Below are 12376 nucleotides of genomic sequence, written 5' to 3'. Positions count from 1 at the left end.
TTTGTAAGATTGCTTTGTCTGAGTGTCAGCAACCTGTCATCACACTGAGAAGAAGAGATGTACCTTCTGGAGAGACTGGGATGGAAACTCATAATCCCAATGTGACATAAATAAAACCCCAGTCTGGCTTCCCCAGATTTCACAGCTCCAATTAATTGCCAGCAGATAAAACCATGCAGCACCATTCCTTCCCACCATTAGACAAAACACATTGCAGCTGAGGCCCCTGAGCATTAATGAAATCATGATCACCTGTCAATTCCCCATCTTCAGCTTCTGCAGAATTTATTAAACACATCAGGTAAGGGTTATAGCTGTTGTTCACTGTCACCTGCAAGATGGTGTTTTGAAATTCTAAAAACAGAAATCTGAAAAATAAGATAGGAATTTAAATCAGCTTCTCTTTCAAAAACAAGGTATGTATTAGTGAGGGACCTGTCAGCTGTGGATGCTGCTCCTCAGCAGAGTAAATAAGAATTCCAGATGAAAGCCATCTCTCCTAAGTGGGTACCCCCCCAGTTTTATCCCATCAGTTCTTTCTGCTGTTATTTCCCAAAGCTGTCATTCACTCTCAAAATAAGAAAACACACTTGAAAAGTTCACATCTATGTGATGGATGCATTACATAGATGGAAAGGCACACCTAAGGGAGACTGAGGATCAAAAATTAGAGAGTCATCCCACAAAGGAAGGTTTTCCCAAGAGTCTACCACTGGTGGTGAGACTCCTTCAGGACTCTGTTCCACTGCATTGATACGTGTGCCAACACACAAAATTTTTTGTAGGTCTGACTTTCAGCTGTACTTTCAGCTCAAGGAGAAGTTTTCCTCTTCTTCAATTTAACCCACATTACACATTGTGTCCTAAATAACAGTGATTGCAGGCTTAGGTTGCTCCACTGGAAGAAAATTTCACAATTCTCATGCTGGAATGATAATGGTGGTCACAACCCATGCAAGGAATTACAATACCCAAAGCCCAAACTCACTGTGTGATCAAGCTGGTTGGGGACAGAGTGTGGTCACTCAGAGTCCAAGGCAGGGTCTTGTTGTAAAGGGTTTCTGCCACAACTGTGAAGTGATGAGCAACGATATCAATCACACTGTCAAAACTGGTTTTGTTGGAGAGAGAAGCTGAGCTGGAACTGATATTGAATTCATTTAGCAGGCCAGGGATGTTCAGCCTGTTGAGAATGTAGAGGGTGGCTTCTGTGATTTCTAGAGCTGACAGATCACTGGCAGAGTCACTTGCCATTGCTTCCAACAGCCTTGCAAGGGAAGCTCCTTCAGCTGGGTTCCTTTTGGTGCTGAGGAAGCTGTCAAACACACCCCAGACACTTGTGTAGTAACTGCCTATGGTGAGGCTCTGCTGGAGCCTTTGCAGCAGCTTGTGGAGCTCATCCTGTGCCACGCTGGAGAGCATGGTCAGGTTATTCCAGCCTGTGACACTGCCAGAGGAACTCAGGGAGCTCAGCACTGTTTCATTCAGCAGGGCAGGGAGGAGCACGTTCAGAAGCTGGGATGGGGACACATCACCCACATCCTGGGCTGGGATGGGGCACGAGGCATCACCCTGCACCAGCCCCTCTGTGGCTGCACTCAGAGCTCTCACCTTCTCCTGCAGCCACGAGTTTCCCAGCTCAGAGACAAGGTTTAACTTGGAGAGGAAACTCAGAGACAAACGCAGAGCTCGGGTGAGGCACGACAGCTCCTTGGCAAAGCTCTCCCTGCTGCTGTTGTAGGCAGCAGCAAACTCTGGGGACAGCTGCAGGTTGCTTATGGCCAGCTGGAACAGCCTGGCAAAGGTCTCATTGCTCCCTGTCCCACCCTCCATGCCCAAGGAATCCAAGAGGGCCTTGCAGGGGCTCCTGCCTGAGGACTCCCTTAGAGTGGCATTTTCAAACAGCACCTCAAGGCCTATGTCAAGCACATCCTCAAAGGAGCAGTTCTGGAGTGCCCTGTAGCCATTGCTGCTGGGCTCAAGGAAAGGACCCAAGGCTGATCGCAAGAACTCCCAAATTCTTGCCTGTAGTGAGGAATTGTGCTGTGAGGGAGACTGGCTGAACTCCTGCAGCAGCAAAGATGAGAAATTATAGACAGTGTCCATTTTTTCCTCCAATGCATTAATGAAATCATGATCACCTGTCAATTCCCCATCTTCAGCTTCTGCAGAATTTATTAAACACATCAGGTAAGGGTTATAGCTGTTGTTCACTGTCACCTGCAAGATGGTGTTTTGAAATTCTAAAAACAGAAATCTGAAAAATAAGATAGGAATTTAAATCAGCTTCTCTTTCAAAAACAAGGTATGTATTAGTGAGGGACCTGTCAGCTGTGGATGCTGCTCCTCAGCAGAGTAAATAAGAATTCCAGATGAAAGCCATCTCTCCTAAGTGGGTACCCCCCCAGTTTTATCCCATCAGTTCTTTCTGCTGTTATTTCCCAAAGCTGTCATTCACTCTCAAAATAAGAAAACACACTTGAAAAGTTCACATCTATGTGATGGATGCATTACATAGATGGAAAGGCACACCTAAGGGAGACTGAGGATCAAAAATTAGAGAGTCATCCCACAAAGGAAGGTTTTCCCAAGAGTCTACCACTGGTGGTGAGACTCCTTCAGGACTCTGTTCCACTGCATTGATACGTGTGCCAACACACAAAATTTTTTGTAGGTCTGACTTTCAGCTGTACTTTCAGCTCAAAGAGAAGTTTTCCTCTTCTTCAATTTAACCCACATTACACATTGTGTCCTAAATAACAGTGATTGCAGGCTTAGGTTGCTCCACTGGAAGAAAATTTCACAATTCTCATGCTGGAATGATAATGGTGGTCACAACCCATGCAAGGAATTACAATACCCAAAGCCCAAACTCACTGTGTGATCAAGCTGGTTGGGGACAGAGTGTGGTCACTCAGAGTCCAAGGCAGGGTCTTGTTGTAAAGGGTTTCTGCCACAACTGTGAAGTGATGAGCAACGATATCAATCACACTGTCAAAACTGGTTTTGTTGGAGAGAGAAGCTGAGCTGGAACTGATATTGAATTCATTTAGCAGGCCAGGGATGTTCAGCCTGTTGAGAATGTAGAGGGTGGCTTCTGTGATTTCTAGAGCTGACAGATCACTGGCAGAGTCACTTGCCATTGCTTCCAACAGCCTTGCAAGGGAAGCTCCTTCAGCTGGGTTCCTTTTGGTGCTGAGGAAGCTGTCAAACACACCCCAGACACTTGTGTAGTAACTGCCTATGGTGAGGCTCTGCTGGAGCCTTTGCAGCAGCTTGTGGAGCTCATCCTGTGCCACGCTGGAGAGCATGGTCAGGTTATTCCAGCCTGTGACACTGCCAGAGGAACTCAGGGAGCTCAGCACTGTTTCATTCAGCAGGGCAGGGAGGAGCACGTTCAGAAGCTGGGATGGGGACACATCACCCACATCCTGGGCTGGGATGGGGCACGAGGCATCACCCTGCACCAGCCCCTCTGTGGCTGCACTCAGAGCTCTCACCTTCTCCTGCAGCCACGAGTTTCCCAGCTCAGAGACAAGGTTTAACTTGGAGAGGAAACTCAGAGACAAACGCAGAGCTCGGGTGAGGCACAACAGCTCCTTGGCAAAGCTCTCCCTGCTGCTGTTGTAGGCAGCAGCAAACTCTGGGGACAGCTGCAGGTTGCTTATGGCCAGCTGGAACAGCCTGGCAAAGGTCTCATTGCTCCCTGTGCCACCCTCCATGCCCAAGGAATCCAAGAGGGCCTTGCAGGGGCTCCTGCCTGAGGACTCCCTTAGAGTGGCATTTTCAAACAGCACCTCAAGGCCTATGTCAAGCACATCCTCAAAGGAGCAGTTCTGGAGTGCCCTGTAGCCATTGCTGCTGGGCTCAAGGAAAGGACCCAAGGCTAAATGAAGGAACTCCCAAATTCTTGCCTGTAGTGAGGAATTGTGCTGTGAGGGAGACTGGCTGAACTCCTGCAGAAGATGTGTTAAATTATAGATGGGGTTAATTATGTCTTCACTGGAACCTTCACTGGCACTTGTATAATGAAGGATTTTCGTTCCTGTTCTCAGAAGTTCAGACAAGCTTGCCAAGGTTTTATTGTTAAAATTAAAGAAAAAATCTATAGATTTTAATGTACTGACATTATAATTCAGCTGTAAGTCTTTTAAGATGTTCAGCGTCTTCTGGATGGCTTGAGTGACTTGTGAGATATTGGCTACTCCAGAGCTTTCCCCAAACTCTTTAAACACAGCTGTTATGAACTCTGACAGCTGATCCAACTCCTCACTGAAGGCACCGCTTGATTTATTGTTCAGCTTTTGCAAATGGCTGTTTAACACCTCCAAGAACTGCCCATAGGCGACGATGGCTGTGTTATTCCACCTCATGGATCTCAGCTTCTCCCCAATGCGCCAATAGACGTTCAACTCATCCCACCAGGCCTCACCCATGGACTTCTCTACGGCCCTCATCAGCTCAAACACAGGCAGCAGGAGGTACTGATAGCCTACATTTGTGCCCATCATTCTAAAAAACATCTCCTCAAGAGCTAGGAGCTGCTCTGGGAAGTTTCTGTAGGACTCAGGCTCAAGCAGATCATCAGAAAACACAGATGGGATTTCTTGCATTCCACTCAAGCGGTCTCTGAGACCTTCCAGAAGTGATGGCATGGTTGTGGAGAGCAACATTTTGAGAGCATCCTTAGTTTTCAATGTACTAAAATTGGAATTACTTAGGAGAGCTGGATTCCAAAGCATTGTAGCTAATTTTAAAGCCCTCTGAATTTCTTTCCACTGGGTCATTGTATTGAAAATGGAAGTCCCATTAAAGTCATTTTGTAATTGCAGTGATGTGAAGTTATAGATTTCATCAATTATTTCCTTATTATATGGTTCCTTTAATTTATAATCATGGTGTGGATTCATTCCCAGTTCAAGAAATGCATACAATTTCTGTAATGTTTCATTCTTCAAATTTCTGAATAGATTTAAGCTTTTTAATTCACTTCTATTCATTTTTTCCTCAAAGCCTTTTAAACGATGTAGATGCTTTTGTATGGCTTCTAAATCATCTGAATTAATGGACCTCTTGGAGTGCTTTCCACCAATCTCTGGTGACTTTATTTTTCTGGAGGGGAACAAAAAAGTGTTTTAGTGAATATGAAATCAATGCAAGTGGAAATGTAAGGTGATTTAGAGCAAAGATCATAGACTTGAATTACACTGTTAGTAATATCCCTTTAGCTAATTCTCACCTTAGAACTTCCTCCAATTCAGATACTAAAGTGTGATTGTCTTTCCAGCGAACAAAGGAATTACAAATAGATCTGGTCACCCAACTTCTTTCTTTATCTACAACAAAAATGTGAAAAGAATATTAGTAAAGATCATGTAATTCTGGAACCTGAGAGGTGCAATAATGGCAAATCTATTCAGGATAACATGTATACATGAAGTCAGGCTCCTACCACAAGCCACAATATCCTGGTTACAAATCTGAGTTTTCTTTTGGGGTGTAACTCTTCCTGGCCCTTTGAGGGAAGTGAGGATGGAATCCTAGAAGTGCCTTTCTGTGCTGAAATCATTCAGGAACAATTCAAGGCTCCTGTGATCTGGATGCTAATAGAGGTCTCCTTCTGCTTTAGGAGCACTTTGCTGTCGGTAATGCAGAGTAAGGTGGCCAAGTATTTATTATGGTTTCTTTCCCTTCATTTAGGGTTGCTTTTTTACTGCTCACATATAAGCTCTGTCTGCAGCATCATTCATGTCTCCCACAGCCATTTACACTCATCTTGACATCCCCATGTGTCCAATCCTCTCACCAGCCACCTTCCCTTCTTGCACACCTCATCTTTCCTTTTACCCACCTCAACTCCCACAATCTCCTCAAAACAAGTAGAGAAGGGACTGCAATCTCCATCTGCCCCTTGTAGCATTTAGTTCCTTTCCCTTGCCTGTTCCCAGATCCCCAGTTAGAGGGGGATTTCTCTGCTGGAAGGGACGGGGATTTGAAGGAATGGCTCATCTGGATGTAAACAGCTCATTGTGCAGCCCCTGCCTTGCTGCACCAAGCTGAGTTAGACAGAGTCCACAACCAGAGGCAAATTTTGACATCATCCCCCAAAAAAAGCAAATAAAAGTGAAACATTACTGCTCCCCATTTCCACTGAGGCTGCAAACTCATGTTAATTCATTGTCTACTGACAAACCCAAGCCTTTTTTCTTTTCCATTTGAAATGAGGCATTTTATTCGCATTTGTAAAAAGCCGAAGGAAGAACCCATTACGCTGAGCCCTGAACAGTGTGCAATCTGTATGGTTACTTATTAGCCTGCAGTTTGCTTCTCCTCAGCACCACAGGTTTTCAGCAGAGATATGACTCAATGGAGGAGTCTTACCTTGCTCCAAGCAGTTCAGGAAAAGTGGAGAATCTATAACCTCATTCTGAACAGTTTTGAATCCATCATCGCTCACCAGAGATGCAGAGACATTCTGAGCTGCCAGCACAACGCTGAAGGAGCGGGGAAAAAAAGGAAAATAAATTATGGTTACAGGTTTATATGTTTTAATAGGAAACAGCTGGAATACAGCCTATCATTCTTAAAATGCCTGACAGACAAGACATCACCCCTATTTTTAATGATTTGTTTGATCATGCATGAGATAAAAACACCAGGGGCTTTGATGGGAAAGCCATGGTGGTGTATTAGCACAAACACACGTGTGGCACCCATCAGGTGCACTTTTTCAGAGTTATGTAAAATCTACAGGCCACTAAAATCCAGCCAGCAGGCCTCAGAAAACACCCAGGTGACACACCAGACATGTGATTCACTGCTGCAGGGGAATTTCCTCCTAAAAAACCCCAAGAACCAAGGAGACAAGGCTCCAGAGAGAGCAGGGATCCCAGGGGGAAAACATACGTGGAAGAAAGAAGTGATCACAAATAACTAGTGACATTTCCAATTCTCCTTCTTTCCTTTTTCATGCTGTAATAGCCAGGCTGCCAGGGAAGCAAGGAATGTTTTCCAGTCTTAGGAAGGAACAAGCTGATAATCAGGCATACTGTATCACAGAGGAACTAATTTAAACGACTGCCTGCTCAGGTGTGCAGGTTACTGAAAACTTCAGTGATTTTTAGTCCCTTTTTCTTCTCCTGTATAAAGAGCAGCCTTCACTGTAGCTGTGGGGTCACTGAAATGCACCATCTCTCTCTCACCTGCCTCAGGTTCTGCAGGTGACACACAAAGATCTCATGGCATGAATAAATACATACTGATCTGTGGGAACAGGCTGCTACTGAGAACAGAGCACTGGGCATCTCTTCTCTCCTAATTTAACATAATGTCTCCATGCAGGCTTCCTGGGCTTGGTGCTCATCATTTTCATTCTGCAGATGTGCTTGTAAGAGTCTTAGAGGGGGAGAAACCCAGTTATAAATGACATATTTAGCTGAGCAGTGGCAGAGCCAAGGAGGAGGCAGGCACAGACTTGCCAAAAATGGATGCATATCACACAGATCAGAAGGCAGCAAACATGGAAACAAGTGTTGTTGCTGCCCTTTTATTTCAGTCTTGCAGGGTTTCTGCAGACTTTGGCTGTGGAGAAAAAGCTCAGCTTATATGCTTAGCTGAAAAACTATCTTTCAGCAACAAACAGGAACATTTGTAAAATCAGTCTGCAAACCAGGTTTTTGTGGGTAATAAAATTTGCTGCTAAACTTTCTACAGGATTCATGACTTGGAAGTTACTGTTTCACACTGGTGGTGTTTATCACTCGGTTCATACAGATGCAACAATGAGCAAAAGTTCTTTTCTTCCATACCTTCATATTTCAACCACACACAAAAAAAAATCCCTGTACAGCACTTTTTTAGGAGTTCAGTCCTGCCTGAGTAAGAGACGTGGGCAGGCTCGCTAAGATGTGCTTTTGTAAGCATCATTAAAAGTACTATTTGTGCAATCTCTTTGCAATAACTCTTTACTCATGCATTTACAGTGCCAGATGCCAGGCATAAAAGCACTGCACAGCTCTGGTGATGAAATTCTATGTGCCTCTTTGCTGTGCCTACGATAACTTCCCCCAGCTCTGCAGCTGGAGAGCAAAGCAGAGCAGCACAGTAAATATTAATTCTCCCTGGGCACTCCAACAGGGCTGGTTCTCAGGCTGGGTTCTGCAAACCAGTAAATGCAACCAAATGTAATAATCCTGTGACTGAAAAAGCAGCATGAACAAAATGCTTCTGAACAAAATTACAATTCTTGCCACACTGCTGCTGACTCCTTTAAGGATAAGGACATTACAGTTTACACATGGGTCTCACAATGCAGCATGGAAAATTACCTTGATATTAAATGTACAGGTTTCTAAGTGCAAAACATCAGTGATCAAAAGTGAGTCCCTCTAAGCCTGAGTGCAATCAAAGTGCCAAAGCTTCTACAACTTCTTTTGGCATCTTAACCCAACTGCTCATGTACGCAAGATAAAAACAGAAAGCAGTCTGAAGATGCTCAGTTTCTTGGTGTCCTCCATGTACTGTAACAACTGGACTATCCAGAATATTCTATAGCAGGGTCAATCACACATCCAGAAGATGATTTGGAACAGAGTCCCTCAATCCTGAGTAACTCAGGTCTTCTGGAGATCAGGGAGGGTTTAGCCAAACTACAGCCCAGGAAAGGGATTTCAAGGCTAAGCCCATTTTAGAAATTTGTATTGCCCTAGGTGCAAACTGCATCAAATATTTCAGTACAGTTAAATAATGCAGTTAAGCCAGCTCTGTTTTTCATATAACCACTGAGCAAGTACATAACTGGCATTTTCTTCTTCAAGTCAGATGTGTTAAAGCCCATATGTAGAAAACCAGGCTCCCTCTCTTCTCTGCTTTCTTGGGACCAGTCTTGAAAGATTAACCCAGCAGTAGGTTAGGTAATCAGTTTTAAAAAACAACATTATGGCTCCCCTACAAGTGCTTGAGGTGTTCCAAAGCAAGCTGAACTTGGCTCTGTGCTTTTCTGGAAAGAAGCAGCTGGCTGCTTTCTTCATCCAGCCAAGAGGGTTTTTCTTCCACCAAAGGCAGTGCCTGTGACTCACCAGCTTTTCTATCTGCACAAGGGCATGACAGTGCCTCTAAGCAGGCTGGGAGAAAACTCAAGAGTTTATATCAAGTTTCCATTAAAAGAATGACACAAGAGCCACTGAAAAACAACACACTGCTCACAGTCCACAGACACCTTCAGAGATGCATTAGCATGGAGCTGCATCACTCCCCAAAGAAGTCATGCTTTTAAGGTAACACCTTTCTTTCAAGAGGAGAGGTGATGCCCTTAGAGGTCAGTACACAAACCCACCAGGTTTCAGTCCTTCTCCTGCCATTTTCTCTGTTTTACCTGCTTGGATTCTGAAGGAAATCAATGATGTCTCTCAGCTGGATGTTGTCCTGAAACACATCTGGGGCCAGCAAAAGCAGGTGCCACAGGGAGGTGTCATTCTGCACTTGGGAGATGAGTGTCAGAAATGAGACCATTTCATTGACAAAAGTCTCCTGGTACTCTGGGTTGTGCTGCACCTTAACAAACAAAAATGTAAGAAATTATTTAAGAACCAGAAGAAATTATTTAATAACCAAAAGCCTTGCTGCTGGGGGGTACACCTATGTTTTTCAGCTGGCACTGCACTTGCATGCAAGTCTGCAAACAATACATTCAAGGGACAGGTAATAACTGAGAGTGTGACTGTGTTTTACCTTCACACCCCATGTTGTACAATAAATTCTCTGCTCAGACAAGCCCTACAATTCACAATGTCCTAAAGAGTCCAAAGACGAGGAACAGAAGAAAATTAATATCAATCCCAACCTTGGCAAAGAAAAAAAAAATAAGAAGGTTTTATCTTTAAAGGATTAATTTGCTTTAATTATATTGCTTTCCCAAAGACAAGTACTGCTTCAATCATGAATTGTTGGATCAGATGCAGGAGTCACTGGATGAAGTTATACTGCTGAGGTAATAACAATTAAATTTATTGCCTTCCCAAGGTTTAAACACTCTTATTTACACCACATCCTCTTGCTGTTCTATTGACCTGCCACTACAGTGGGGCAAACAAAGAGGAGAAGCAAGGCCCAGGCGTGGTGAGAACCCTTAGTAGCCATGAGCTGATGGCTGGATGACCCTTGGCTTTCCAAGCCATGTTCTCAGCTTGGAGGTCTTTGGGCTAACCCCATGCACAAGAATTCAGTCATCCTCACTGTGCACTTGGGTACAGAGATGAGCAACTCCTGCCCACGAGGGGCTGTGTTGTAGCTCCAAACCCTGCCTGACCTGTCTGAACTGCCACAGATCCCAGCTGCAGCCCCCAGGGAAGGTGTCCCAGGCACTCACCTGGGAGAGCTGGGTCCTGAACTCCTGGGCAAGGGATTCCAGAAGCGAGGAGTTGGTGAAGCAGAAGGTGTGGTGGATGTTGGCTGCCATGCTCCCTCCCGTGGCACCGGGATGTGCCAGGTACCGTGACAAGAGCTGGCACAGCAGGGCCCTGAGGTTCCCTGCAGTGGAGTGTTGGGGCTGCCTCTGGAAGAACAACAAACATTCAGGGGCTGTAAAGCAATATTGTGTTTGGGATGGTGCTAAATGCAGTGATGAGACTTTTTTAAGGGATAGCAGTAAATAAAAAGCATTGTGGTTACAGCGTAGACAGAATTCTAACAGCTGAACAATGTGACTAAAACCCCTCAAATTCCTCATCTATTACAAAGAGAAATATGTGTTTAAAGTGTTTGTAGGCCTTGACACCAAACCACAATAGCAGTGTCCACTACACTGTAACAAATTTCTACTACAAAGCAATAGATTCCATAAATATTAAATACCTATACAATAAACACACAGTGCCTCTGATGCCACTGCAGGACCAGCATGGGCAAATAAATACTTGAATGTCAAAGCCTCTGACATGATATCTTTAATTTCATAAGAGAGAAAATATACTGCAAATATCTTAACTCACACAAGTTCTGAACAAAGTATCTCAGGGTATTTATTCATGTTTTCTATTTCATTAATTATGTCTCAAGGTTTGCCTGGTTTCTGCCTAGAGGATAAAAAACTCACCACAAAGCTTAAAAATCCACCCACAATCACTGTATTTCCAAAATAAAGCTCATTCACATAATAGGGCAGATCCTAAAGCAGTAAAAGCTGTGTCTTGGTACTTTGAGCTTCTAATTCTTTAATTATGAGGATACACAAATGTTCATACTCAGCTATTATGCAAATACAGACTTACCTTTCCAAAACTGAAGCTCTTGTTGAACGTGTGGGTGCTGGAAGTCAAGTTGGATGGTGATGAAACATTCTGAAGGTTTTTCTCTCCATGAGATACCAAATCCCCAAATGCTGCAATAACAGTTTGAAACACTCTATTTTACTCATGGCTTTTAAAACCTCTCTGCTACATAAAACCAGGACACAGGACAGTTACCTACAGCTTTGGGTGCGTTATCAAACTGTTCCCAAAGGTACAGCCAATGGCAACCTGTAAGTACTTTAAGGTTTTTTTCTGATATAATTAAATTCTGGATGACACTGTAACTTGTTATATGGGGCCACGACCTATCATTTTAAATTTTATTTTTAAATAAAATGTAGAACTGAGTTCCTCTCTGACCATCAGCATGAGTCAATAGTTCCCATAACTGTTCATTGATTTGCTTTTCCCCTCCCCACGCCTCTGCACTTGGTCCCTTTTGCATTCTGCCTTTTTCTGACTGTGCACCACGGAGGGTGCTGGCAGGAATGTTAATTGGAACAGTGAATGGCTGGAGCAGAACAGGCAAATGCAAATCTGTAATCATTCATTTCATCGTGAGCTCCCTGCAGAAAGGACTATCCATCACGATGGCTTGCAGATTGTAGCAGCCATTACCATCAATAAATAATAATTGTAATGATTTTATGGAAACTTTCAGACTGAAAGTTCCTTCAAGAAAGAGAATCACATCAGAGGAGAACATCACCAACACAAAATATCCACTCTGGCACAGAAGACAACTTATTTGCTGGATAACTGTGGATAAAAACCCATTTGAAAAAAAAAAATCATAAGCTGTTTATGGAGAATCTGTGAGTAGTAAAAGGGCAATATTCCATAAACAGCCAGGTCTCTAATTAATGTCCAATCAATCTGTGATCTTGCATTGCTCCTGTGAAACACAACCATTTAATCCTGGTTTCTTGGCCAAATTCCAAAGTCTTCTCTACAGCTACTTCAACTTGTCCCCAAGAATTTACACTAATGTCGTGGCCATTGTCACGTGCCTCTATGAAACACATAAATCACTTCAGCAGTGCTGTAAGAACTGCAGCTCTGTCCAGAGAGCTTCAAAAGATCAGCCT

General features: G+C 43.8%; 1 protein-coding gene across 1 annotated transcript in view; it reads right to left on the bottom strand.

Annotated features, from left to right (window-relative positions):
• ABCA12 (ATP binding cassette subfamily A member 12) overlaps positions 1–12376 on the bottom strand; it is an 80225-nt gene that overhangs the window by 49120 nt on the left and 18729 nt on the right. The window contains exons 5-12 of the mRNA XM_014310280.1: positions 11268–11388; positions 10367–10552; positions 9374–9552; positions 6382–6494; positions 5240–5336; positions 2878–5112; positions 989–2257; positions 253–368 (exon numbers count right to left, since the gene is read on the bottom strand). Coding sequence (XP_014165755.1) covers positions 253–368; positions 989–2257; positions 2878–5112; positions 5240–5336; positions 6382–6494; positions 9374–9552; positions 10367–10552; positions 11268–11388 — 4316 coding nt within the window. The remainder of the gene's footprint in view (positions 1–252; positions 369–988; positions 2258–2877; positions 5113–5239; positions 5337–6381; positions 6495–9373; positions 9553–10366; positions 10553–11267; positions 11389–12376) is intronic.

Source organism: Geospiza fortis, unplaced genomic scaffold (genome assembly GCF_000277835.1).
Source record: "Geospiza fortis unplaced genomic scaffold, GeoFor_1.0 scaffold407, whole genome shotgun sequence".
Classification (NCBI taxonomy): Eukaryota; Metazoa; Chordata; class Aves; order Passeriformes; family Thraupidae; genus Geospiza; species Geospiza fortis.
The sequence above is the reverse complement of the archived record's forward strand: the minus strand, read 5'-3'. Positions and strand labels throughout refer to the sequence as shown.